The sequence below is a fragment of the Myotis brandtii genome, unplaced genomic scaffold (genome assembly GCF_000412655.1).
Source record: "Myotis brandtii unplaced genomic scaffold, ASM41265v1 scaffold137, whole genome shotgun sequence".
NCBI classification, from domain to species: domain Eukaryota; kingdom Metazoa; phylum Chordata; class Mammalia; order Chiroptera; family Vespertilionidae; genus Myotis; species Myotis brandtii.
Window position 1 is genome coordinate 5004005 of NW_005354874.1, and position 26865 is coordinate 5030869.

General features: G+C 42.5%; 1 protein-coding gene across 1 annotated transcript in view; it reads left to right on the top strand.

Annotated features, from left to right (window-relative positions):
* The window catches only part of PCSK2 (proprotein convertase subtilisin/kexin type 2), a 271929-nt gene that overhangs the window by 141062 nt on the left and 104002 nt on the right, over positions 1-26865 (top strand). The window contains exons 3-5 of the mRNA XM_005860583.2: positions 213-326; positions 2617-2725; positions 8461-8498. Coding sequence (XP_005860645.1) covers positions 213-326; positions 2617-2725; positions 8461-8498 — 261 coding nt within the window. The remainder of the gene's footprint in view (positions 1-212; positions 327-2616; positions 2726-8460; positions 8499-26865) is intronic.

Consider the following 26865-nt stretch of genomic DNA (forward strand, 5'->3'; position numbering starts at 1 on the left):
AGCCATCACCGAGCCTCTTTGCTCACTGCAAGCAGAAGTAGATGCCCTTGGAAAATAATCAGAAAGTGAGAGTGTATATGAGATGAGCTTAACTTCGGGTGAGGGAAAAAAAACACTTCATATACAAATGGAACTTGAATTCATGGAAATAAATTTCAAAAGAGGAATGTTTAGGTTGATAGTCAGGTAATGTGCCAGTATTGTCATTCCAGGTAAAGATGGCCTTGCAACAAGAAGGATTCCAACGGAAAAAGCGAGGGTATAGAGATATCAATGAGATCGATATCAACATGAATGATCCTCTTTTTACAAAGCAATGGTATCTGGTAAGTGTCTCTGTATTGTTCCTAACGTTTCTCATTTTGAGACTTCGGATACAAAATGCATTTCCATTTCCTCATTATTCTTTGGGACATTAGCCAGCATCCGACTCCGTGAACTGCTCTGTCCCCTCTGATCCGTATTGATTTTCTAGCACCACCCAAGCATCTCATTCCTTAATCTGCTTTCTTCTGGACTGCTAAGTAGCCATGGCCTCCTAGGGTCAAAGCAACTACCCAAAGCAGATCAGATACTCCCAGACTCTGAAAAGTGCCCCAGTGTATGTATAAATGAAGATGCGAAAACATGTAAAGGTCAACTCAAAGGTCTGGGAAGAGTTATGTGGGGTCTCAACCATCAGAGTAACAGTAGGACATGATGAAACCACAGACATAAGACAAAGAATCAGGTGACTACACAAGAGACAAGCAAGAGACCTCGAAAACTAAAGTAGCAGAAGTAGCATCTATCAGTGTTTCCTCAAATAATGGCAGGAAATCAGTTCCATGGTACTTAATTGATGCAGGATTCAAGGCAGGGAAACCCATCTGTCTGGTAGTGAATATTTTCTGGCTCACCAAGAGTCCATCCATTTAGATGGGTTGAGTTATGTTGAAAAAGTGCTCAACATAACTCCAAACAAACCAAACTGCAGGGCATATAGAGGGGAAGTGAGTGACTAATTTATCAATGTGAGTGAAGCTTTATTTAAGATGAAAAGATTTTAAGCAAAAGAGGAAATAAATTATGACCCATGGACTGCTACTTTATAGGAATACACCACAAACCCCTCTCTTGGGGCTTTAGAACTTGACTATGCCTTATGCTTTTGGGGCATGGAATTCTAAAAATTCCGTTTGGGTAACTAAATAAACTTATGTGTACAGTCAGCCCTTCATATCCACGGGTTCCACATCCACAATTCAACCAACTGGGGGTTGAAAATAGTTAAAAAATAATCCCAGAAATTTCCAAAAGGCAAAATTTTAATTTGCCACATGCAGATCACTATGCTGAATCCACACAAATGAGGTGTAGGCATATCTGGCTGTAACCTATATGCAGAACATAAGTTATATGCAAATACCAAACCATTTTATATAAGGGACTTGAGCATCCATGTATTTTGGGATTCTGGAACCATCCCCTCAATACAAAGGGATGACTCTATTAGTCAGGATAGGCTATGTTTCTTGCAATAATAACCCTCAAATAACAGTGGCTTAATGAAATCAGAGTTTCTCACTCATGCTATGCCACCAATGTTTCATAATCCATCAGGGACTCTGGCAAATCAAACTCCATCTCCACTCCATCTTGATCCCTGCTTTCATGAGCACATGAGGGAAAGGAAGGGGCAAATTGCACAGTGGCTCTTAAAGCTTCCACATAGATGTGACAGATGATACATAAGCTCATATTCAATTGGCCAAAATCAGTCACATGGTCATTCTCACTTCCAAGGGAATGGAGAGGTATAATCTTAACAAATGCCTGGAGGAGAAGAGTGGCCATTTTTATGAAGAGCACTATGACATTCACACAATGTTTTAGCAACACTGTAACGGCCAATTGGTCACTGTGAGTTTCTGCCAATACAAACTCTGATGTCACTATTTTTTTATGACTCATCTTTGAGAAAATCTGCACAGGACAAAGATGCATGCAAAGAGGGTAGTGAGCACATTTATTTGGGATTTTTTTCCTTTGTTTTCCTTTATTTCATCTGTGGATTTTTTAAGGGGGAGAATATGCACTAAAGTTGAGCCAGCTATCTTTAATTCAGCTCAACAAATATTTTTTAAAAAAGATTGGTGTGGTCGTATTGAAATCACAAAGGTAAATAGATCATCTCCCTCTTGCAAAGGATATTGTATGCAGTAAGGAAATCATATTCACATAAGAATTATCCCAAACAATATGTGCTAAATTCAAAATGTGAAGTGTAAATCAAGAACTACAAAAGCAAGCACTTAATTCTAAACTGAGGAGGGTTTCTGGAAATGGCAGCTCTACGGAGTTGAAAGATCACAACCTGGTCATAAAAGATGGGAGGATTGAAACTGTGTTTGCATACTCATAAAAAATATAAAGCGTTAACAGTGTATATCAAAAAATTAAAGGAGGCTGGAAGAGGTTGGTGGGGGATGCCCAGAAGTATTGGTTCAGGGAAGATGTGGCCTCTGAGCTGGCCCTGGACTAGCAGACGGCTGCAGAGCATGTGAAACAAACATTTTCACAGGTGCTTTACTCCACCAAACTAATAAGATTCTCTGCTTGGAATTCCTGTACCAGATCAATACTGGACAAGCCGATGGCACTCCTGGCCTTGATTTGAATGTGGCAGAAGCCTGGGAGCTGGGCTACACAGGGAAAGGTGTTACCATTGGAATTATGGATGATGGTGAGTTTTTCAATGCCTTTACAGCATTTGTAAGCCAGTGTGTCTTTGCATTGCTTCGGAATATAAGAGAGTCCTTCTTTTGGAGGCAGAATAGCCAGATGTTGGGCCTGATAACCATTTATACTGTGGCCAAACTTTCACCTTCCTCCAAATCCATGGCCCTCAAATTTGAGGATACCCTTAACAAATATTTGTTGAATTAATAAATTAAATAAACTGATGAAATCTGATCATCCTGCAACTTTAATTTCTTATTAAACCACTGTTTATACTTTACCTTAAAACATCTTCCAAGCATCTTTATATTTACCATCTGTTTCTCTAGAGCCACACTGTCCAATGTACTAGCCACTAGCCATATGTGGCTATTTACATTTAAACTTTAATTAATTGACACTAAATAAAATTAAAAATTCAACTCCTAGCTTCATTTCAAGTTCTCAATAGCTACATGGATCTAGCAGCTGCTGAAATTCAAGCCAAAAACTCCATTTTTATCATCACAGAAATTTATATTAGACCATGTGGCTCTAGATCCATGAAATAGCTTTTTAGCAGCAGGATTGGCTTTGGAGAATTTTTTACTTTATTGTTACTTTCAGAAGGAGCCCTTGTAAAGCAGACTTTGATAACATTTTATGATGCATGACCCGTAGAACATATTATCCTGTCCCAAACACCTGCCAGATAAAGATTTAACAGAGCTTTATTTTCAATAGTTTTTTATATGAAAGCCAACAGGTTGGGTGAATTGTTTTTCTAATGACACATGTCTTTGGCTCTGCCAAGATCCTGGAGCATCTCCGCCCTGTAGTCATCTCACTGGGGATGTACTATCTGGGTCTTCATTAGCTGTCTGGGTCTCCCAGTACAAGTGCCACTGTGCAGTTTTGGCCCAATTACATATAAAGACTAGACAAAGATGAAACAGCGGAGGGAGCTTCTCCCTTCTGAAGATCCTCAAAGAACACTATGTTCTCTAAAGCAAGCCTTTGAAACAGAATTGATGGGAAAACAAGGGTAGCCAGAGTGATTAAAATTGCTGCTGTCTTTGTGTGGGCTCATTAAATAGCAACATAAAAACAATGCCTCCCTGTTTTCTGATGTGTTCCACATTTTGAAGTGGATGTAAAAGCTTTCTCCAGCAGCAGTGAGGGTTTTCACAAGAAGAAAGGAGCTCTGCACAAGAGTGTCTGTGCACCGTGTCTGAGACAATCAAAGAAGAGCTGAGACAATCTCTTCTTTCCTAATTTTTTGGTTTAGAAACTAAAGCTGCTGATGCCAGCTCACCCAGGAGAAAGAGGCACCTAGGTTTGGGGAAAACCTGCCTAGGACATATTGTAATGACCATTTCATACAGCATATCTACTGTGGACTCCCCGTTGGGTATTAGAGAAGCACCCTAAAAGTGGCACCACAGTGACAATAGGGTGACACACCGCTCTTATGAAACCTCCATCAGCCCTGTGATGCCTGCTTCAGGACTCTTTAACTGTAACCCCCTCGCCTGAGTGTCCATCGTCCCTTCCAAAGACAGCAAAGATGACTCCTGCCTTTGCTTCATGTTTCCTGGCTTGCAAGGCCAAGTCCTTCAGAAGGTTTTGACAGAATTTGATTTGTGTTATTTCTTCTGCTGATCAGTGGCCATTGGGATTCCAAAAAAAAAAAAAGCAAATTCTCTGCCTCCCAATTAAAACTCTTAGCTTCTCCATTGTTTTGGTCACCTACTAATGCAGAACAAATCACCCCAAAATTAAGTGGCTTTAAATAACCACCATGTTGTTCTCTCTCGCAGTTGGGTGGATTGCCCAGGCTCAGCTGGACAGTTCTGCTGCTGGCCTTTCTGGGGTCTCATGCAGTTGGAGCCAGAAGACAGCTGGGACTGGATGCAACTGGAGGCTCCCTCCAGCTCCATGCAGTCCCAGCCTCTCCACTCCATGTGGTCTCCCCAGCAAGGTAGATGGATTTTTACAGGTGGCCCAGAGTTCCCGAGAACAGGCATTCAGATGTTGGCTGGGCTGTGGTCATCAGAAGGCTTGACTGAGCTGAACATCCAAGATGGCAAATAGTTGATGCTGGCTGCTGCTGGGGCTCAGCTGTCAGAGTGACTACCCATGGGATTCTTCCATGGCAGCCTGCTTCCTGAAGAGTAAGCAAGTGTCCAAAGGAAACAGGTGGAAGATGCCTGGCCTTGAAAGTCATAGCTTCTATAACTTATTTGCAGAAGTAACCACAGCCCAGTCAGACTAAAGAAGAAAGAATAGACTTACCTCTAAATCAGGGAGGAGATGACCTTGTCATACTGTAGAATACAGTATGGAATCGGTGATACTGAACCACCACCTTTGAAAATACAATTAATCCATGGAGGTCTACTCCTCAGCAGCATATAAGTCCATAGGGATGGTGCAAGGGGCTAGCTTTCTTAGAACAGTGAAAGTAACTGGGCTTAGGACCAGTAATACATCTCAACTGAACTATTACCACTCTAACTAGGAAGATGTACATGGAGCTCCTTGTTAATTCCCTGAAGTCTCTGGAGCTTCCTGGGAATTTGGACTATTGTGGATTAGACTTCAAACTAGTGGCAGATACTAAAGGTTTATGAACAAAAATATAACCAAATATTTTTAATCTGTGCCCCACATTCATTATGATTGGCTGATGAGTAGGTGCCCCCACAGATCATGAGCCATAGCTCAGGTGCAGTGTCCAAATTGTCTGTTTTTTCCAGGACCTACATAGGGTCTATCAGTCATTGCTGAAAATAAACAAATACATGAAAAATAAATTGAATATGTTACTAATACAAGAAGTGAAAAAATAAGCTGATTTAGAAGATGTATTCAGTATATTTCCCTGAATATAAAACATACAAAACTCTTAAAATACTATTTAATTACCAGGTTATCATTTTCTTGCTTCAGTTCATTTTTATTTTTCTGAATCATGTCTGTCATCCTTCACAATTCTATAAATAATTATTTTCTTTCTCAGACTAAAGTCTGTATCTGTTCTAACTTAACACCTGGTCTTCCCCATAACCTAATTAAAGATGTTTTATTTAATTGGGCTAAATTTATCTTGTTTTAATTCTAATTTCCTTCTGGTCTCAGATTACCTCTTTGTTTCAATATTTTCCCTTCACAAAGAAGAGACTAATATTTCTCCAAAAATTCCCCTTCTAAACAACTTGCACTCTCAGAACATGGGGTCAAGTTTTAAAAATTGACTCATTGCTAGAAAAAATGTTCTCTGTGTGTGCATCTGTGTGTTTGTCATTTTTCTTTTACCTTACCTGTATGTTACAACATTTTTTGCCTAACAATGAGTTCACAAAATTTAACAAATTTTAGCAAATATATACAACAATTTAATTCTAACACAACATTCTAAGACAGCGGTTCTCAACCTGTGGGTCGCGACCCCTTTGGGGGTCGAACGACCCTTTCACAGGGGTAGCCTAAGACCATCGGAAAACACATATGTAATTACATATTGTCTTTGTGATTAATCACTATGCTTTAATTATGTTCAATTTGTAACAATGAAAATACATCCTGCATATCAGATATTTACATTACAATTCATAACAGTAGCAAAATTACAGTTATGAAGTAGCAACGAAAATAATTTTATGGTTGGGGGTCACCACAACATGAGGAACTGTATTAAAGGATCTCGGCATTAGGAAGGTTGAGTACCACTGTTCTAAGACCAAGTAGATTTTTTTAAATGTTCTGCTCTTCAGCATTATCCATATACCTCTAGCGATATGCTAGATAATGGTACTAATGATGAGGATAGAAATATAATTTATCAAGCATCTACTACAAGCTAAACACTTTTGATGAATTGGCTCCAATCCTGAAAATTGCTTTGCAAGGTAAATAATATCTCCATTTTAAAGATGAAAAAACTGAGGTTCCAAGAGATTATGTCATTTAGCCAAAATCACACAAATATTACAGTGTCTGAACCTGAAATGGTACTGGATCTGTTGGTCCCATGGCCCAGGCTCATCCCCAACACAATCTAAACTAACCATCTCTAAATTAGAGTCCAGAACATGGGTCTGCAAACTTTTAAATATTTGTCTTTAAGTCTTCTAACCCCTGTCTCTCTGCAGTCCTTGAGAGAAGAATAGGGGGAGGAGGAATAGGGGGAGGAGGAGGAGGAGGAGGATATTGGGCAGGAAGTGACCAGCTATAATCTCCCAAGATATAGAAATCAGCATGATAACAGTAATTGTTTCAGATGTCAAAATATCAGCAGCAAGATATGAAACATGTTAGAGCAGCTTTCCCGAGAACAGTGATTGCCAGTCTAAAAAATACTTACCAGAAATGACTTGTGCAATAAGAAAAAAAACAAAGGAAAACTTTTTTACAAATACAGTTGACCCTTGTAGAATGCTGGCTTGGACGGTGTGGGTCCACTTATACGTGGGTTTTTCTATTGGTCAGCACAGTTCAAACTCGCTTTCTTCAAGGGTCAACTGGTGGTTGGGAATCCACATACGTGGAGGACCGACTTAAGTTATATGCAGATTTTCAACTGCCCAGGAGGTTGGCTCCTCTAACCCTTGTTCAAGGGTCAACTATATACATCCTGATATAAGTTCCTTTTTGCAGAACAAAGCTATAGCTGTGACCTGACTTTGGTATGCATGCAGTAAAGATGACAGCTATACAAGAGGCTGAATAATACTTCTGGCTTTTAAATATTGCAACCCAATAGAGTTGTTAAATGCCACCATTACAAGCACACCACACTGTTCTCACCTCCACTAGATCAAGAAGAAAACAAGCATATAGAAGCCACGCGCTTTCCCCGAAGTCATGCAGCCAGTTGGCAGCGTGGCTGGAATTCAAACTCGAATCTTTGATTCCAAAACCTACACTTACAACCATTATACTAGGTAGTGCAGGAGCCTGGCTGGTTTCTTGGAGGGCTAGATGCTCAGATGAAATGAAACTGCAATGATTATATGGCTCTCAGACCTGGAGGAAAACTTTTCAATTTGCCCTTGAAGTTCCAGGGTGCTTTCTGAGGCTCACGAGTCTGATGGAGGCCAGCAACTCATGGACCATAATGCTACCACTGGAAGGACTATTGGGCAACAAGGTAGTCCACATGCAGGAGAAAGCACAGGACCCCTGCAGGGCGACTCGAGGTCTCAGATTCCAGGAAAGCCACAGTCTGGAAAGACAAGTATCACCCCCCACTTGGGACACATTGCAGGAGACCATTTGCTCGTCACCTAATCGCTTTTCTTGCCCAGCTATGTTACTCTTATTACTTCTATGCCAGAGAACCCTCTACTAATCCATTGCATCCCCACCCCCCCGCCCCTGGGGCCAGTTTTATTTCAAAAGAAATGCCTGTTGATGCTTTAGAAATGTCAGGATTTCCACAAATCTCTCTTGCATCACTGCCCTGATGAGCCATCAATCTTATACACACTAAGCCCCTTTGTGCTGACATTTATGGCAAAAGTGTTATCCTGAGGCTCCAAGCTCTAATTGGCTTCCCTCCTCCAATGCATCTGGTGGCAGCTGTCTCTTCACTTGGGCGGTGCAACCCACCCACCCTCACTCAGGAAGCGAAACACAATGCTGGGGCCTCAGGCACAGTGTATCCTGGGTGCAGCACATAAGATCTTTCTAGAGCAGCTTCCCCGAGGACAGTGGCAGGTATTAACCTTTCGCTCCTGTGCTATTATCTTTTCACAGGGATTGACTATCTCCACCCAGACCTGGCCTCGAACTATGTAAGTACAAGCTGACCTGTGTGGGGAAACATGTGCACCTTAGGTGTTCTATTGTTCCTTGTTATTAGGAACATACACATGCACATTTACACATACATGCATGCACATGGAACACACACATGTGAACACGTCCATGCATGCACAGGCATGCACACTAAAACTGCCCATCTTGTTAGAGCCCACAGCTCAGGCCAAAGACAAACAGACAGGGTATGGAGCCTAGCAGCAGAAAAAAAACTGGTGGCTTTCTAAGAAGAAAAGCAGGAAACTTGAGGTCTGAAAGGTACAGGGAGGGGCAAATACGAGGGAGGTTTAAAATCAACTCTAGCTGAGGATACTAGTATTGAATTGAAGGGTGGAAATGAGCCTGTTGGGTTTTTGCTGGATGAAACTGATGGCAAAATGCCCAAAAGTGCAGCAACTCACATTGCAACCATAGCTGTATGAAAGCAAGAACATCATCTTTTTTATTATTTCTGTGTTTATGAGCCCTGCACACGGACTTGCCCCCACAACACTGTGTAGAGCATTTAGTTTCCCTTGACAGGTAAGAAATATTAACAGAAAGACATGGGAAATGCTGTTGGGCTAGAACCACATGCTCTGACTTTGACCCAGCAAGTCACTCTGCTTCCCTGATGAAACCTACAAACCCTTTAAAGATAAGTGATCCCTTTATTTTAACCACAGGAGAGCCTCTATTCGAGCATTGGTGGTGTTCACTTACAATTATCTAAACTATTACTAAGCAATACTTCTATAAGCTGCAGAACTAAGTATTCAGAATGTCATTTTAGTAGCTGAAGAGGTCATACTGAAGAGAACGTGAACTTCAATAGATAAAAGAAGTGTTTGGGATCAACATCCTGGGTCATTCACCCTAGAGCATTGATGGCGAACCTATGACACACGTGTCAGAGGTGACAGGCAAACTCATTTTTTTGGTTGATTTTTCTTTGTTAAATGGCATTAAAATATATAAAATAAATATCAAAAATATAAGTCTTTGTTTTACTATGGTTGCAAATATCAAAAAATTTCTATATGTGACACGGCACCAGAGTTAAGTTAGGGTTTTTCAAAATGCTGACACGCCGAGCTCAAAAGATTCGCCATCACTGCCCTAGAAAGTGTGTATCGACAATGCAAAAGAGAACAGAGATTTTCCACGTGTTCAGTGCATTGAGCATTAGGAAACAGAGCACCCATGGGCCGGGTTTCTCTTTACTGCAGGAGTCTTATAAATCTACAAGAGTATACATAGGGTTGAGCATCTTTTTAATAATTAAAAAGAAAATTAAATGAATCATTGGCACCGTCCAGACAAAGTGGGCCCAGAGAGACATGACAAAAATTAATCCGAAGCTCTGTTCCAAGAGATGAGACTCCACTCCTGTAGACAAGACAATAAAGAACCACTTATGAGTTGCAGGTTCCGCCTCAGTGGTCCATCTGCAGAGTCTAAGGAAACATTTCTCCTCGCCTTCCTGTGTCCTTTCTCCCCTCCTGCAGACACCTGTGGAGCTGTCTGCCTGGCTGTCCCTTTTGCCTCCTTAAAGGGACTGCCCCACATAGAGCCTTGTTTGCCTCCTCTCATGCCATCCCTTTCTCTGTCTCCCCAATAGCTGCAGGGCTCTGGAGAGTTCTCCAAAAGGGAGATTCAGAAATGCTTGTGTTGCGTTTTCTCCAGCGCTTTGATGCCCACAGGCTTTTCTTACACAGAACTGGCGGGGATGGTAGCCTGTGGAGGTGCACACAGAGGCATTAGTATTCTCCCCAGACCTGAGCTGTGGCTGCACAGGCTTCCTGCCATCTCCAGGACCCAGCACCTCGCAGAGCCGCCAAACAGGGCTCTGCTCACTTTCGCAGACCAGTGTTGCTCCATCTTGCAGCTTGCAGGACTTCAAGGTAGGGTGTCTGCCGGTCAGGCTGGAAGACCTCTCACTCCTGCCAGTCCAGTCCCCACCAAAGCCACTTACACAGAGACTGACCTGGGCCTCCTTCCATGCTCTCTGCCCAGCCCCGTTGTTTCTGTGAAGGGCTGATCCCAATACCAATTGTCAGATTAAAAGAGATAATAACTCAAGAGGGGGAAAAAATTCCCAGGGGTTCTGATGAACTGCAGATACAAAGCTAATTAACCTTGAGATTCTGCCAAAACCCGTAAGCTGAAATGGGAAAGTAAAGCATCCAAATTGAAAGGTACTAGCTCCTCTCAACTCTGTGATATCAGAATATACCTGAAAGACTCTATGGGTTCTATGAGTGTCATGTTCATTTCTGTGTGTGTATTTTTAATGAAACTGGGCTCTTGGGGCATATACAGTATGCCCCCTTCCACCCGATACATTATGAACACTTTTATATCATTAAATACTCTTCAAAACATGATTATAGGGCTATACAGTTTTACTCATGCTGCATTTTATTTAAATTTTCCAATCCCCAATTGTTGGACAACTAAATTGGTTCTAATGGGTGCCTCATTCCAAGAGGAAGAGTGACAGATAGACAAGGTACCAGAGGGGCTCTGAACTATAGCCTGCTAAGGAAAGCTGAAAGATTGGGGGATGGGGGAGGGGGTTGACAACCTAAGAGGTACATTAAATATGTTTTCAAATAGTTCCTATTCTCCAATGCTCTATGTGGGATGAGGCGTTCCACTAATTCAGTAATTTCTCCCAAGAAAATTCCCACCAATGGATGACAACTGCAGGAGAAAGATTTTGGTTCAGTTAAAGGAGGAACTGTCTAATGATTAAGGTTGATAAATAAAAGGAATTAGCTGTCCCATTAAGTAATGAGTTCTCCATATCTGAAAATGTTCAAGAGGAGTGTTGCCCTGGCCAGTGTTCTCAATGGTTGGAGTGTTAGCTGGAGCACTGAGGGGTCTCAGGTTTGATTCTGGGTCAAGGGCATGTGCCTAGGTTACAGGTTTGATCCCCGCCTGGTCCGGGCTCATGCATGAGGTGGCCAATAGATGTGTCTCTCTCACATCAATATTTCTCTCTCTCTCTCTCTCTCTCTCTCTCTCTCTCTCTCTCTCCCCCCCCCCTTCCACTCTCTCTAAAAATCAATGGAAAAAATATCTTGGAATGAGGATTAACAAAAAAAAAGAGGAATATTGATGGCCAGTTGGCAGTTATGTGTTGTTGAGGAGATGACAATGTCTACACTAATCTTAGAGTAGATGACATCTAAGAATTGAGCAGAAACTTCAATCCAGAGGAAGGTCCTAGTCTTCAACATTTATTAAATACTTGGAACCTTACAAAAATTATGTCTAATTACATAGCTGATTACAAATTTTGTAATATAATATTCTCTCACCCTGGCTGGTGTGTCTCGGTTGGTTTTGGATTCGAATGGTTTTGGATTTGATTCCTAGTTCAGGGCACATACCTAGGTTGTGGGTTCAGTCTCTGTTTAGGGTGCATACTGATCGATGTTTCTCTCTCTCTCTTCCTTTCTCTCCCCTTTTCTCTCTCTAAAATCCTTGGGTGAGGATTAAAACTGTTTTCTCTGTCTTTGGTATAAGTGAGAAAACTGAACATCAAATACCTCATTCTTAATTCCTCAGCAGAGAACCTGAGCCTGAACTGATTTGTACAGTCTCTGTGTCTCTCTTACTCTGTGTAGAGACTGACAGCTTTAAAGCTACTAACCAAATTTATCTTCTTTATTTTTAATTGAAAATTTTACACTATAATTAACAAAATGAGGATGGCAAGTAGAGTAGACCTGCCCAGGAGAACAATGAAATCAGTGGACGGTGATAAGCTCAAAAATTGTTTGAGCAAAGGATTAACAGACAGCTTCACACCTTGTTAGGTGACTTAATGGTTTGGATGTGATAGGCTAGCCTAGTGCCCTCCTAGTGAAATGTACTTTGGGGAGGTCTGTGTTTGAGTTCCTTCACAAGCAGACCTGAGACAAGACAAGGGTTTGAGTGCAAGAAGTTTATTTGAGAGGTGATCCCAGGAAGCAAGAATAGAGGGAGTGATGAGATATGGAAGGGAAGCAGCTAATAAATGGTACATTATCAAACAAGGGAGCGGCTGGAACTTCATCCCACTGGGAAGTCAGGGACAGTGTAGAATAAGTGCCAGTTATCCCACCCAGGATGGGATACCCAAGGAAGTGGGAGTATTTTTACAGCAACTTCTGTCAATCATTTGTTGAGGGCTGGTCCCAGGAAATGTTAAAATCCCAGCACATCCTACCTTCCCACAGCCCTTGTCAAAGATGCAGGTGCAGGCAGCCAGAACTCACAAGGGTGATAGGCCAAAGCTAAATGGACTGGGTGCTGGCAACATTTGCCTCAGAGAAGATGACTTGGAAATTTATTAAAGGTTAAAATAAACAGAAATGGGCTGTGTTGGGGAAATTCCTTCTTCCTACAGATTATTTTCAGTGAGAAGTAAAAACTCTAGCAAAGGTTTTTAGACAAAAATTTCTTCATAATCAAACTAGACACACTGTTTCCAAAACAAGAAATGTTTTCAAAGCTTGTTTTTTTTTCCATATATTAAAAGAGAAGATGCCCTAGCAGGTTTGGCTCAGTGGATAGAGCATCAGCCTGGGGACTGAAGGGTGCCGGGTTCGATTCTGGTCAAGGGCACATGCCAGGGTTGCAGGCTCAGTCCCCAGTAGGGGCCCTGCAGCAGGCAGCCGATCAATGATTGTCTCTTATCATTGATGTTTCCATCTGTCTCTCCCTCTCCCCTCCTCTCTGAAATCAATAAAAATATATTTTTTTTAAAAAGAAGAGATGAGTCAGAGTATACTGGTAGCCTGGTGTTCTCTCTATTTAAACTGAGAATTAAAATTCTTTGAAAGCTGCAAATCAATATATAAATGTGAGTTGTTAGTGTTAATTTAATTCAACAAATCTACATTAAATCTGTTGAGAGTTAGAAGTAAAAGATAATAATAGCTGCTTGAAGTATTACTCTATTGTTCTATGATTGGATTTAATCTGAGGGATCCAGTCCCACTGATAAATGCTCACTATCCCAAATAATTAATACTCTCCTTTTTCCATCCCGATAGTAATAACATGAAACAAGTATTGGCCAAGACACTATTTTAGACCAAGTCTAAATCAGAGTTCCTTTACCCCATCCTCTCTGTGCGAATGGTCTGGATATACACACTAACACAATCTGATCACTGTGTATTGAACCTGCTATGTGCACGCCCCAGAGGAAGAGAGAGAAGCCAGACTCAGGTGTTCTCCAGAGAAGCCAGCGGTCAGTAAGGACACTGGTGTGGGACGTATCTCACAGGTGAGGGGCTGGCAGGCAGGGAAGTTCTTCATCTCTTTACCGTGTGGCCCCACTCAGTGATGATCACGTGCCTGTGTTCACAGCACTGCTCCAAGTCCAGAGGTCTTCAGGAATAGAAGGATACTTCTCCAAGAACACGAGAATTGTGACTGAGGGTCAGGTCCCGCAGGGTGGGTGTGAGGGGAGCCAAACACCTCTGCTTTGCCCAAAGCCTTCTCTGCTGAAGCTACAAAAGTGAAGAAGTGGCTAGTGGTTCTGTAAAATCCAAAGAGAGTCATCTTGCTGTGGGTGGGAGTTTTCTCAGAAGCAGACCTGAGATAAGCATTGGAAAGCAAGTAGTTTATTGGCAGGGGGGGCAGGGAGATCCCAGGAAGTACCAGCTGGGGAGAAAGGAAGCTATTCCACAAGGAAGAGCAGCTGAGAAAGGGTTTGTTACAAAGCCTATTACTACTGAGAGCAAAGGAGCATGCTCTCACCACAGAACTCTGGGAAAGTGTAGACAGAGCCACTCAAAGTTATCCATCAACTCTTGTCAATCACTGGTTGAGGGCTGTGTCCCAGGAGAGGGCCCAAGTTAGGGAGGTTGGGGGGGCTTAACTCCCCAGCTCTTCTGGCCTGCCCACCATGCAAGTCGAATGCAGTCAGCAGACAGAGAGAGTCTTCAGGTGGAGAGTTGCAGGTGCTGACAGAGTCGGCCAGCATGCAAGGATAAAGTTCTGACAGTGTGACAGTAATGGAAACTGAGTGTGATGTTTGGCTTCCTGAGTCATAGTTGTGCAACTTGAGACTAACCTATTAAACCTCTTTGAACTTTAATATCCTCAATTTGTGAAATGGACAAAATGAATATCAGGTTTGCTGTGAAGTATCATTGAGATACCATGTGCATAAGGTCTTCCAGATAACATGCTCAATAAACATTCATTTCCATCTCAAAAGAGCTGAGATTACAACTGTGCACAATGGCTGGTTGTCCTGATGGAGAAGCAGGAGCATGCCTCAAGAAGCGGTGCGATTGGTCAGTGCCCTCCCCTGTAAGCTCGAAGTTCTCAAAAGAGAAGAAAAAGACACCTCAACCAGACTAAGTATAAGATTGTGAAGCTAGGAAAGCAAAGGCCAAAAAGCAGAGGCTACCAAAAGAAAGCTCAAAGACTTATTTGAAAAAAGAAAGGTTTATTTATTTATTTTTAAATTTTATTTGCAAGGTTTATTTTTAAAAGAACATCCAAGTAGCAGAAGATAAAGGGAGAGAGAAGATTCATTGCCCATGGCCAGGAATGTAATGAGAAAGGATGTCCCTGTAGAATTTCTCATCTACTCTTCTCCGTCTCAGCTCTTGGAGCTAAAGGATATTCATAAGGGAGGCCTAATCCTCAAAGTGGGTGTGAGCTAAAGGATATTCATGGATATTCATAAGGGAGGCCTAATCCTCAAAGTGGGTGAAAGGATTGTAAAATGGTAATTTTTCCAAATGAAGTTTTCTCCAGGCCAAGGAAATTACACCTCCTGAGGTTTAAGTGATCACAGTGTGGGACATGGGCTTTTGCCCTGGTGACGTGAAGGTTGAACCGCTTCTTGAACTAGGACCTCCACCTCTCAGTTTGGAAACTGTGCGTCATCCTCTGAGCAGCTCCAAGATCCTGTGCTGAAATCTGTACAGATTTGGGTGCTCCTCCTTCATTTTTCCACAAATTCTTGAGTGCAGCAAATGTGGAAGACTGCGTTGGCTCCAACTCCTCATCCTCCCCTAGACCTCAGCTTCTACTGAGGGGCTTTGCAGAACTTCTCTCTAAAAGGGCGAAGTGTATTTCCCACCCCTTGACTTTGGGTGGGGCCATGTGATTTGTTTAAAGCAGTAAAATTACACAGAAGTGTCAGATTGCCAGTTCAGAGGCCTTAAGAGGCCTTTTGTATTCCCATATGCCCTCCTATGCCTCTACCATCTCCATTAGAAGAGCATGCTCAGGCTAGCCCACTGTACCCAGGAGGAAGATGAGAGACACATGGAGAAGAGCTACCCCAGCTGCCAGAGCCCATAACACAGCCACCGAAGTCAACCCACAGAACTGCGTTAAGAAGCAGAGCTGCCTGGTGAAAGAGCCTTGCCAATACCAGCTGACCCCCAGCCAACCCCTAGAACAGCAGTTCTCAACCTGTGGGTCGAGACCCCTTTGGGGGTCCAACGACCCTTTCACAGGTGTCGCCTAAGACCATCGGAAAACACATATATAATTACATATTGTTTTTGTGATTAATCACTATGCTTTAGTTATGTTCAATTTGTAACAATGAAAATACATCCTGCATATCAGATATTTACATTACGATTCATAACAGTAGCAAAATTACAGTTATGAAGTAGCAACAAAAATAATTTTATGGTTGGGGGTCACCACAACATGAGGAACTGTATTAAAGGGTCGCGGCATTAGGAAGGTTGAGAACCACTGCCCTAGAAGCAAGCAAGTCCAGCCAAGATCCGCAGAACTGCCCTGCTGAGCCCAACCTAGATCATCTTGCTCCTAGCTGAACAGTAGACTCATAAATGATATAAATGCTTATTGTGATATGCTGCTGACATTTTATGGTTGTTTTTATGCAGCAGCTATTACAGTTACCCATGATCGACCCCCTCCTTGGTCCTCCCACAGTAATGGATGCCCATCCCAGCCTAAGGAGAATATAGATTTCTCTGGCCCTACCCCAGACCTACTGAATCAAAATCTCTAGGGATACACCTTATAACATGGATTTCTTTGAAAACATTCCAAGATTCTGATGATTAATCTCATCATTCATTTTGGCACTTGATTCATTCATTCATTTATTTGGTCAACAATGCTATTTCCATATGATGGCATCAGGACTAGATCACGACCTCTTTGTAGGAAAGTGTGTGCTTTTTTAAAATGTGTGTCCCCCTTAACATTTAGCACAGGGCTAAACAGGCATTCAATAAATATTTGCTAAATTGCATTGACTATTAATCCATCATTCATTCATTGCAAATAAAATCAGGAGCTCAATCATATGATGAGCTCCTATCGTTGATGATGGGGACCTCTAGCATGCAGAACCCTCTCACTCCCAGTTCTCAGTTATCTCATAGGTGATGCCACCACCCCATTCCCATTAATGCATGTCCCTGAAGAGAGGAATAGAGGACCATAGAACTAACTAAGTTTCCCATAGCCAAAGGCCTGGAGAAATATGATTTTCAGTGTGGATAATTCACATGCAAATAACCAAGAGTTATTTCATGTCTGGAATGTGTAGAAGACAGGTTGGTGAAAATGCAGTTAAGTTTCCAGATGGGAAAGGCCTCTGACCAAGTCTAATGCTCTTTGATTCAGTCCAAAATTTGGAACATTATTTATAATCCAGAGTTGCAATTTCACCAACAAAAGCTCACCCCTAAGGACCTGCACTTTTCCATTCCTTTGATGGGTTCCTGAAAGATAACTATCTTTGAGGAGAGGCCTCTGGAGCACTCTGAAGGGCTGCCAGCATGGAGCCTGGAGAAAGTGACTTTGAGCCCAGCAGCCATGTGCACACCAGGGCTCCAGGTGGCAAGCGGCCGCCATGATGAAAGGGCACCTGCTGGAGATGGGCCCAGTCCTCAGCCCTGGATGACTCAGCTGCTGTGAAGTATTGATTGCATGCATTGCTCCAGGCTTTTAGTCTGATTAATATTTAAATAGAACACATTAATATTGCATATAAAATTGAGGTTTAAACAACCTTTGTACCTTATTAAAAGGAGAGGCTGACTTTTTTTAATGTCACATCATTGTAGCACTTTATCATGAGGAGGCCACACTGAATACTGGAAATAAAAATGTTTTAATTATCTGGACAGACCATCAGTCAGATGACTATCACCTGACTCAACCCATGTAGCAGAAGAATGTGCCCATTTTTACAGGAATAAGCTTTGATATAAAAATGGGAGAAACAATTTTAATTCAAATGAAACTACTTGTTTGGACCTAGACTTACAGCTACAGGTGAAAACAAAGAAAAAATCTGGTCAATCAATTTTTCCACATTGCTCAGTTGACTACTTTTTGTTCCATTGAATCTAGTGGGCATTTAAGACACTTCTACTAATTTTCTACTGTATGCAAGATTCTGGATGAGGGACCTGGATTATAAAATGTGAAAAATCTGGTCCCTACACTCAGGGATTTCTAAATTCAGTAAGGGAGACACACATGTGAGTATATAATTACAACATACTGTGCTCAGGGCTGTCCTGGAAATAAAAGCACCACCCACTATGAGAATGTGGCAAGAAGAACAAACAAGTTGCTCTAAAGGCTAGAGATAGGAAGATATTTGATAGCACTTTAAAAATGTTTTCTCACATTGATACAGCATATGAATTAATCTAGACCAGCGATTTTCAACCTTTTTCATTTCATGGCACAAATAAACAATTACTAAAATTCTGCAACACCTGATTAGTCAGGTATTGTATATTTTAAAAAATCTTGAAATCACTGACCTAGAAGCTTGATCTCATGATTCTGAACAAAGGGGGGTTGGATTATAACTGGTTTTGCCTCTGGAGAATTGCTTCCACCAAGAAGCTTAGACTAAAATTTGCCCACAATAATAATTTATTCACCCCAAATTCTCTAAAGGCCTCTGACCACGTCTAATTTTTTCGACTAAATTTAAGTGACCTAAGACCAAGATAATGTCTTCCAATTCTCTTGCTTATGAGAGAACCAACCAGAGGCTTCATTCCCTAGAATGGACGAATGGATACATAGATGGATGAATGAAGGCAAGGAAGCTATTAGGATTTTATTCTGCTTATCACCAAACATTCCTGTTCTAAAAATGTATAGCAATATTTTTATTGCATGATAAGCCACAAAAGTAATTTATGAAAATATAGAAATATATTCTCCACTGCCTCTGTTTCTTTCTTTTTTTAATATATTTTTATTGATTTCAGAGAGGAAGGGAGAGGGAGAGAGACAGAAACATCAATAATGGGAGAGAATCATTGATCAGTTGCCTCCTGCACACTCCCTATTGGGGATCAAGCCCACAACCCAGGCATGTGCCCTGACCAGGAATCAAACTGTGAACTCCTGGTTCATAGGTCAATGCTCAACCACTGAGCCACACTTTGTTTCTTTCTTACTCTCTTCCTTACTATTAGTATAGACTCATTAAATTCCCAAGATGTGAAACATTTCCCTAGGTTTCCTACTTTGGATTTTCACCTGAGAGAGCCAAATAAATAACCCTAGGTGCCCAAGTTTTGCTTGGAGCAGACCCTACAAATAATTAATTTACAATAACTTGCTGCAGCTGTGATGAAAAATGCTACACCTATTGAGGTGACATGCATTTTACTCTCTCTTTCTCATGTGCCTGTTTTCCCACTGTAGTTCCTTAAAGCCATAGGTCTGGTGTGAAAGTTAGGGGCTTTGGGACCAGACTCCCTGAGTTCAAATCCTACCCCAAGTACTTGCTAGCTATGTGACTCTGTGTCTCATCTCTAAAATAGGTGAATACAATACTGACCTTATTGATGGTTGTGATAAGTCAATTAAGTGGTATACACAGGGCCCTTCAAACTGCTCCTGGCACATAGAACACCCCATGTTCAAGGGTGCAAGTTAAGCAAATTGCCCAAGGTCACATAGCTAGAACTTAGCAGAGAAAGACCACAAACCTAAGACAGTGAGACTTCAAAATCCATGCTCTTAACTCCCTCTTCCCTTCCTGCCTCAAGGAAACATAATGATTTACATAGAGCATTTTGAAAAAGAAGTTAAAAGGGGGCAATTAGTATGTTATTCTAATTTTTCATGTTTTCCCTCCACTTTTATTACAAAGTATATCAAACATTCATGAAGAATAGCCTTCCTTTGTTTTGCTTTTTAAACTAAGTCTCAGATGTTGCTGAATACTTAACCCACTGCTTGTTTGAGAATTCTTTAGCTCTAAAAGACACTTTAAAAATATATTCTTGGCCCTAACCGGTTTGGCTCAGTGGATAGAGCGTCGGCTGGGGACTGAAAGGTCCCAGGTTCGATTCCGGTCAAGGGCATGAACCTTGGTTGTGGGCACATCCCCAGTAGGAGGTGTACAGGAGGCAGCTGATCGATGCAGGCTTGATCCCCAGTGTAGGGCATGCAGAAGGCAGCTAATCGATGATAAGTTCTCATCATTGATGTTTCTATCTCTCTCTCTTTCTCTCTGAAATCAACAAAAATATTTTAAATATATTCATATAAGCTTAAGGGACCATCTGACCAGTAGCTAAGATGTGCACTGATCACCAGAGGGCAGACGCTCAACACACAGGTATGGAAACATGGAACAGACTGATGATCTCAGAGGGAAAGGGGCAGGAGGGAGGACGGGAAGAGATTAACCAAAGATCTTATAAGCATACTAGAGGCCTGGTACATGGATTCGTGCACCAGTGGGGTCCCTCAGCCTGGCCTGTGCCCTCTCGCAATCCGGGACCCCTCGGGGGATGTTGGACTGCTAGTTTCGGCCTGATCCCCACAGGCATCTCTTGGGAACACTCACCCAAGCAGGTCCACAGATGGGAAAAGTTTAGCCTCAGCCTGACCCCTAGGAAGCTCTGGAACATGAATCACATTACCAAGTGGGTCCCTCCCTGAAGAAGAGAACTAGCATTTTTTAACCCTATGTCAGTCACTGACTTCCAGTGGTCCTTGGGGGCCTATGTAACTTCCTTAGCTTTGTGACTCCCATTTGTCTAAGGACAATTACTCTATGAAGAGAAAGCTGTGATCTTTTCGCAGAGCAGAGTCTGAGAAGGGAATCGGGCAGGTGCCCACACTACCTGGGCTGGGAAAATGCTGAGTGGTAACTAACCCTCCAGGGCCCCCTGAAGGATATGCCCAAAATCACATCTTGGTTTGTCCCTCCCCCTGTCTAATCCTGCTTCCCTCCATCCTTCACTGGCTTCCTTGAAAGCACATCTATAATAATAAAAGCGTAATATGCTAATTAGACCAGAGAGCTGAATGACCTTCTGGACGTCATTCCGGACATCCTTCCGGATGAAGCCGCGGTGGCGGGGGCCGAGGCAGAGGTGGTTAGGGATGATCAGGCAGGCAGGCGAGTGGTTACGGGTGGCCAGGTAGGCAGGCAGAGTAGTTAGGGGCGATCAGGCTGGCAGGCAAGCAGTTAGGGGTGATCAGGCAGGCAGGCAAATGGTTAGGGGTGATCAAGCAGGTGCACAGATTTGTGCACTGAATTGCGAGAGGGCACAGGCCAGGCCGAGGGACCCTGCAGGATCCGGCCTAAACCAGCAGGTGGACATCCCACAAGGGGTCCCAGATTGCGAGAGGGTACAGGCCAGACTGAGGGACCCCTTCCTCCCCTCGTGCACCAATTTTGTGCACCGGGCCTCTAGTCTTCAATAAGTCACTTGCCCACAGTCTTCATCTCAGAGTCTGCTCTTGGATCCTCCTTACGTTTCTGCAGTCTGGAGCTTCGGGCAAAACGGAATGTTCCATCCTGCATAGCCAAGGCAGAGAGAATATCTGACATAGAAATAGGATTTGCTTCTCAACCATGGTAGCCCTGCTGGCTCCCAACCTACAGGAAATTATTTTTCATAAAAGAAAGAACCCTTAATTACTAACTGAAAAAAAGGGGACCTTTAATGACTAACCAATAATTAAAACCTGAAACCAAGTGCAGGAAGCCAGGGCTTGGCTCTGAGCAATGTTCCTCACCATGAGGTGAGTTCTGTACTTTGATGGTGAATTCTGTACTTTGAATGTCGCACACACAGCCCTCCCAATGAGTGCTCTGCTATGCGGAAGAATAAGATGTATTACAGTGTGTGGATGGTATTTTCCCTAAGCTATGAAAATAGAAGGCTTATGTTTTATAGCTCAAACATAGCCAATTTTTTTTTTAATAAGAGGTTTGCTGTAAGCTATTCAGGGAGCACTAGTTCAAGGACTCCCCTGGAGTCACTGCAAGCAAAAACGTGTTGGTTGATCTTCATGGTCCACATTTTTCCCATCTGTAAAATAGGGACCACCATCTTCTCTGCTTCAGAATCAAAGGGGTATAATGATTGTCCCTATTACTGATATGAACAATGGGTCTTTGTTAATCTTTGAAAAAATATAAATTGACCTTTCCAGAATGCTAAAGGCATCGATGCCCTCCTGGTACTGATCCTGGACCACCCTCCCTTCTCTTCTCTAATATAACCCATAGATCTACTCACACATGACTCCTCTCTTGTAGAGAATGTTCCAGAAGACTCCATACAAAGGAGCCAGTCCCTCTGTGGGTGCAGTGTGGTAACCATACAGACACTGAGTTATCTGATACAGTCAGTACCTAATTGGGATTCTTATGAGGCACCTTACAAACAAAGAATGTATACTCTGTGAATAAGACCAGAGTCAAGGTTCATAAACACTTCAACTAAAAAAACCCATAAGCGACCGCAATTATCCCATTCTACACAATGGTTTGGCTTGAGAGTTTTCATTTATCGCTTGTTTGGTCTTAGCTCACAAATCCATCGCCACTCTCATGGAGAGTTGGCTGCTAGTCAAAACAGCACCACCCTCCCACTCTTCTCCCTGCGTTGATTCTGATATTTTGGCCTCTGCTGTTTGGTCCCTTTTGCCTCCTTGGCTTCTTCTGAACCATAACTGTCTTGGTACCCAGCATTTGTTGAGTATGTGCTATGTGCCCAGCCTCGGATTGTACATGCATTATTGCATTTGCATTGCATGTGACCAATGAAGTAGGTACTTTCTTATCCACCTCTCCTAGATAGGAAGCCGAAGATCGGAGAGGTTAGTGATCTGCCCTGCCTTACACAGCCAGGTGAGAAGTGAAATGTGAAGTTCGCCATCTATCATGCCCCGCTCCAGGATCCCACAGCTCAGCAAAATGACACTACCATGGACACAATGACTAATGTCCCAACCATGGGAGTCATCCTTGACTCCTCTCTCACCCTCTCTCCCCTCAGCCACCAGATCTGCTGGTCCTAGCTCCACTATGCAATGCATCTATCTGTTTCTCTCCATTCCAACACTGGCCTCCTGGACCAAGCCAACATCACTTCCCTCCTGGACCCCACAAAAGCCTCAGCTTCCTGCTTCTATTCTTTTTTTTTAATCCTAACCCAAGGATATATTTTCATTGACTTTAAGAGAGAGAGGAAGGGGGAGAGAGAAAAAAATATTGATTGTTTGCCTCCTGTACTCGCCCTGATGGGGGATTGAACCCGCAACTTAGGTGTGCACCCTGACTGGGAATCGAATTCACATTTTTGGTGTATGGGACAAAACTCCAACCCAGTCACCCAGCCGGGGCCCTGCTTCCATTCTTGCCCTCTCAGATATCCTCTCCCCACAATAACTCCTAGTAAAACTCATCTGGAGCCTCCCCCTGCACTTGGGACCCCACTCCTTCTTCTTCCGTGTGAGGCTTCCTGTGTCCTGGTTTCAGGCACTTATGCAACCTATCTCCTGCTCATTCTCTGTATGCCAGACCTTAGCTCCAGGACTGTTTCTAATTAAAGGCTTAGAAGGCTTAGACACTGGCTGTCCCCACAGGTGAACCATCTCAATTTAAGTATCACTCCCTGTTGGGTCCCTTCCTCATTCTCAAAATAGTCTATAATTATATTTTTGGTTCTTGTTTTTTATGCCTCCCCCATTGGAATGTCAGCTGCAGGCACATAGGGATCTTAACTGTCTTGCCACCCTCTTCATCCTCAGGACAGGACAGTGGGTGGAACAGCATAAATGACCTAGTTAGTGTTGGATGCCTGACGGGCTGATGAAGGGATTTACATTGCATGTGACCAATGAAGTAGGTACTTTCTTATCCACCTCTCCTAGGTAGGAAACCGAAACGTTCACCCCTATTTTCTTCTAGTCCTGCTTTCTCCTCAAAAAAGCCCTCTCTCTGGCTTAGCTATACTCCTCCTTCTGTTCTCATGGTAGAAATTATTTATTCATACCTCAGTAAACACAGCATCTCACTATGATCGAAACGCGTCTGCTTAATGCCATTGGGAAGATAGTCTACATAGGAAATGAAAAATTCTCAGTACTTTCCAGCTTCTGGGGAGAACTGGTGTATTGTTGCATGGCCATAAACCAAGGCACAGAAGACCTGTCCATCCAGGTTGACGGGTACCCCACACGGGAGCAGCAGGAACTAGAGAAAGAATTAGAATGGTTGTCTTGATGCTTTCAGCTCATTCATTTGTAATACATGCAATCAGCAATAGCCTTTTGATTTTTCAAAACATGCATTCTCAAGCCAAACAATTAACCTAGGTTTTCCATACTCTTTTAAGTATCTAAAATATTTTGAATTTTTTAAAAAGATATTCATGGACATGTTCTTAGCTAATATGTTTTGCTTCTCCACTATTCCACTAGGAGAATGGAATCCCCAAAATGTGGAACTCTAGTCATAGGACTCTCTCTAGAAACATGTGGTATTATCAGGTCATCATTATTAATATTAAACTCACTGCACCATATTTACAAATCCTTCCAAAGGAAAACAAACCTGCCCTGGAAACAATGCTTCTAATTATAAGCATGCATGCTATTTGTTCTTCACAGGGAATGCTTAAAACATCAATTTAAATGCAAATAAATCTTACTGTTCTAAATTAGACTCATTCCACTGTGTTGAAATTAATATAAAAAATAATATCGATCGCTTCTCAGCCTCTTGGCTAAGATCAAGTGTAGTATCTGTTCTTATCAGTTTAATATCTGATTCGCCCTCTACCTGAGGACAATATATTAAATGGATTTTTGGAGCAGGGAGATGGAATAGGAGCTTGCTCCATCCACTCCTCACATCGACCCGGTATTGCAATACCTCCGGGAACGGTGCAAAAAAATATTGAACACTAAATTCTGAGAATTAATATTGACACAATGAAAAAATAGTCTCGTTTCAATTTTTTGGAAGGAGAAGTCTTTTCTGTGCATGTGCTGTTTGTACTATAACTAGTGACTAAAACACGATATCCCCAGAGCCTGGCAGGGCTAATGTGTAGGCTTAACAAGACAGAAATGTGGGGAGGGGGGGTAGGAAACAAATAGTTATTTAAGTTACTATATACTATTTTAAAACAAATTATAAACACTAAAGAGCTATAAGGAGAGCCTGATTATTTCTCCTAAACTTAAAGACAAAGAGGACCTTTGTCTCCTCTATAATCTCATCTAGGGGGTTGGAAAACTATGATCCACAAATAGGCCACTTGTTTTTGTAAATAAACTTTTAGCAGAACCCAGCCAAGCGCATTTGTTGACTTAGTGTCCAAAGTTGCTTTCACAGTACAATAGCCAAGTGGAGTTTTTATGTCAGAGATCTTCAGACCCCAAAATACTAAAATTTTTACATTTTGACCCTTTAAGAAAAGTCAGCTGATATCCCCTGATCTAACCAGCTGTGTATCAAGACATAGGAAAATGGTTTTGTTGGAAACATGAGTCCAGAGAGTTGCAATGCCTGTCCAGATACGGCTGTTATCACTTTCTAGCTAAGTGACTTCTGGCAGGCTGCTAAACGTCTCTGGGGGCATAGCATCCTCATTTGTAAGCTGAGAAAATTGGACTCATCTGTTGTAACTCTAAAATCTTACAAAACTCTCCTCCCTTCCAATAAAAGCACTGATTAAGAAACAAAAGCCGAATTGGTTTTATAAGGAAATGAAATTGTCAAGTAGTTTGAAGGTACTTAACTTGCTTTTGAGAATAACAGACATAAAGTCAAAGTTATGTTCCTTTTTCATGCATGACGCTCTCTACATTAATCACTGTGGCAGAGTGAGCTCAAAGAGTTTTGCATTCATTTACTGTCTTTGGATTTCCCCAAACCTGACCCTGAGGCATGGAATCACAGACCAGTAGCTCATTTAGAATACGGTCCCAGGAGCAAAGGTAGGGGAGGGACTCAAGTCAGGTGTGTGAAGAGAGTTACCACTGTGGGCAACTGGAGCTCAGTTCTTATGGGCAACCCCAAGACACAGGTCAGAACCCCTGAGGGGAAAGAGTTGGAGTATTAGCACTCCAACTTCCATCAGTCATTGATGGAGGGCTAATACCAGGATGAAGGGCAAGCAATTTCCTATACTTCTGGGCTGCCAAGATCATGAGCAAATTGGGCTCCAAAGATAAAGAGATGGAAATCTTGCCAAGGAGAGTTGAGTCAATATGCATTGAAATGCTAAAAGCAAAAGGTTATAAATGGGGCATCCAATAGCATCTCCTACACTTATAAAATCAAAGGTCTCCAAACTTTTTTTTTTGTATATACATTTTCAATTTTTTATTTTTTATTGAAATTTATTGAGGTAACATTGGCTCACAAAATCATACAGGTCTCAAGCGTACATCTCAACAAAACATCATCTGCACACTGCATTGTGCACACATCGCCCCAAGCAAAGTCTCTTTCCATCCCCATTTTCCCCACTTTTGCCCACCTCCACCTAGCCCCCAATTCCCTTTCCTTCTGACCATCACCACACTATTGTCTATGTGATATATATATTTTAGAGGCCCAGTGCACAAATTCGTGCACTGGGGGGGAGGTGTCCCTCAGCCCGGCCTGCGCCCTTTCGCAGTCCCAGACCCCTCGTGGGATGTCCTCCTGCTGGCTTAGGCCCACTCCCCGGCAGTTGGACATCCCCCGAGGGGTCCTTAGTGCTGCCGAGGAAGGCGGGAGAGGCTCCTGCCACCACTGCTGTGCTCACCAGCAGTGAGCCCAGCTTCTGGCTGGCTTCTGGCTGAGCGGCACTCCCCCTTTGGGAGCACACTGACCACCAGGGGGCAGCTCCTGCGTTGATGGTCAGTGCGTGTCATAGCACCCAGTTGTTCCACCGTTTGGTTGATTTGCATATTAGGGTTTTATTATATAGGATATAAATATATATATATACTAGAGGCCTAATGCACGAAATTCATGCAAGGGGCTTGGCCCAAGGCAAGCTGTGATGGGCTGCCTCATCCTCACAGCTCTGGGTTGTCCAGAAGGATGTCCAGAAGGACATCTGGTCT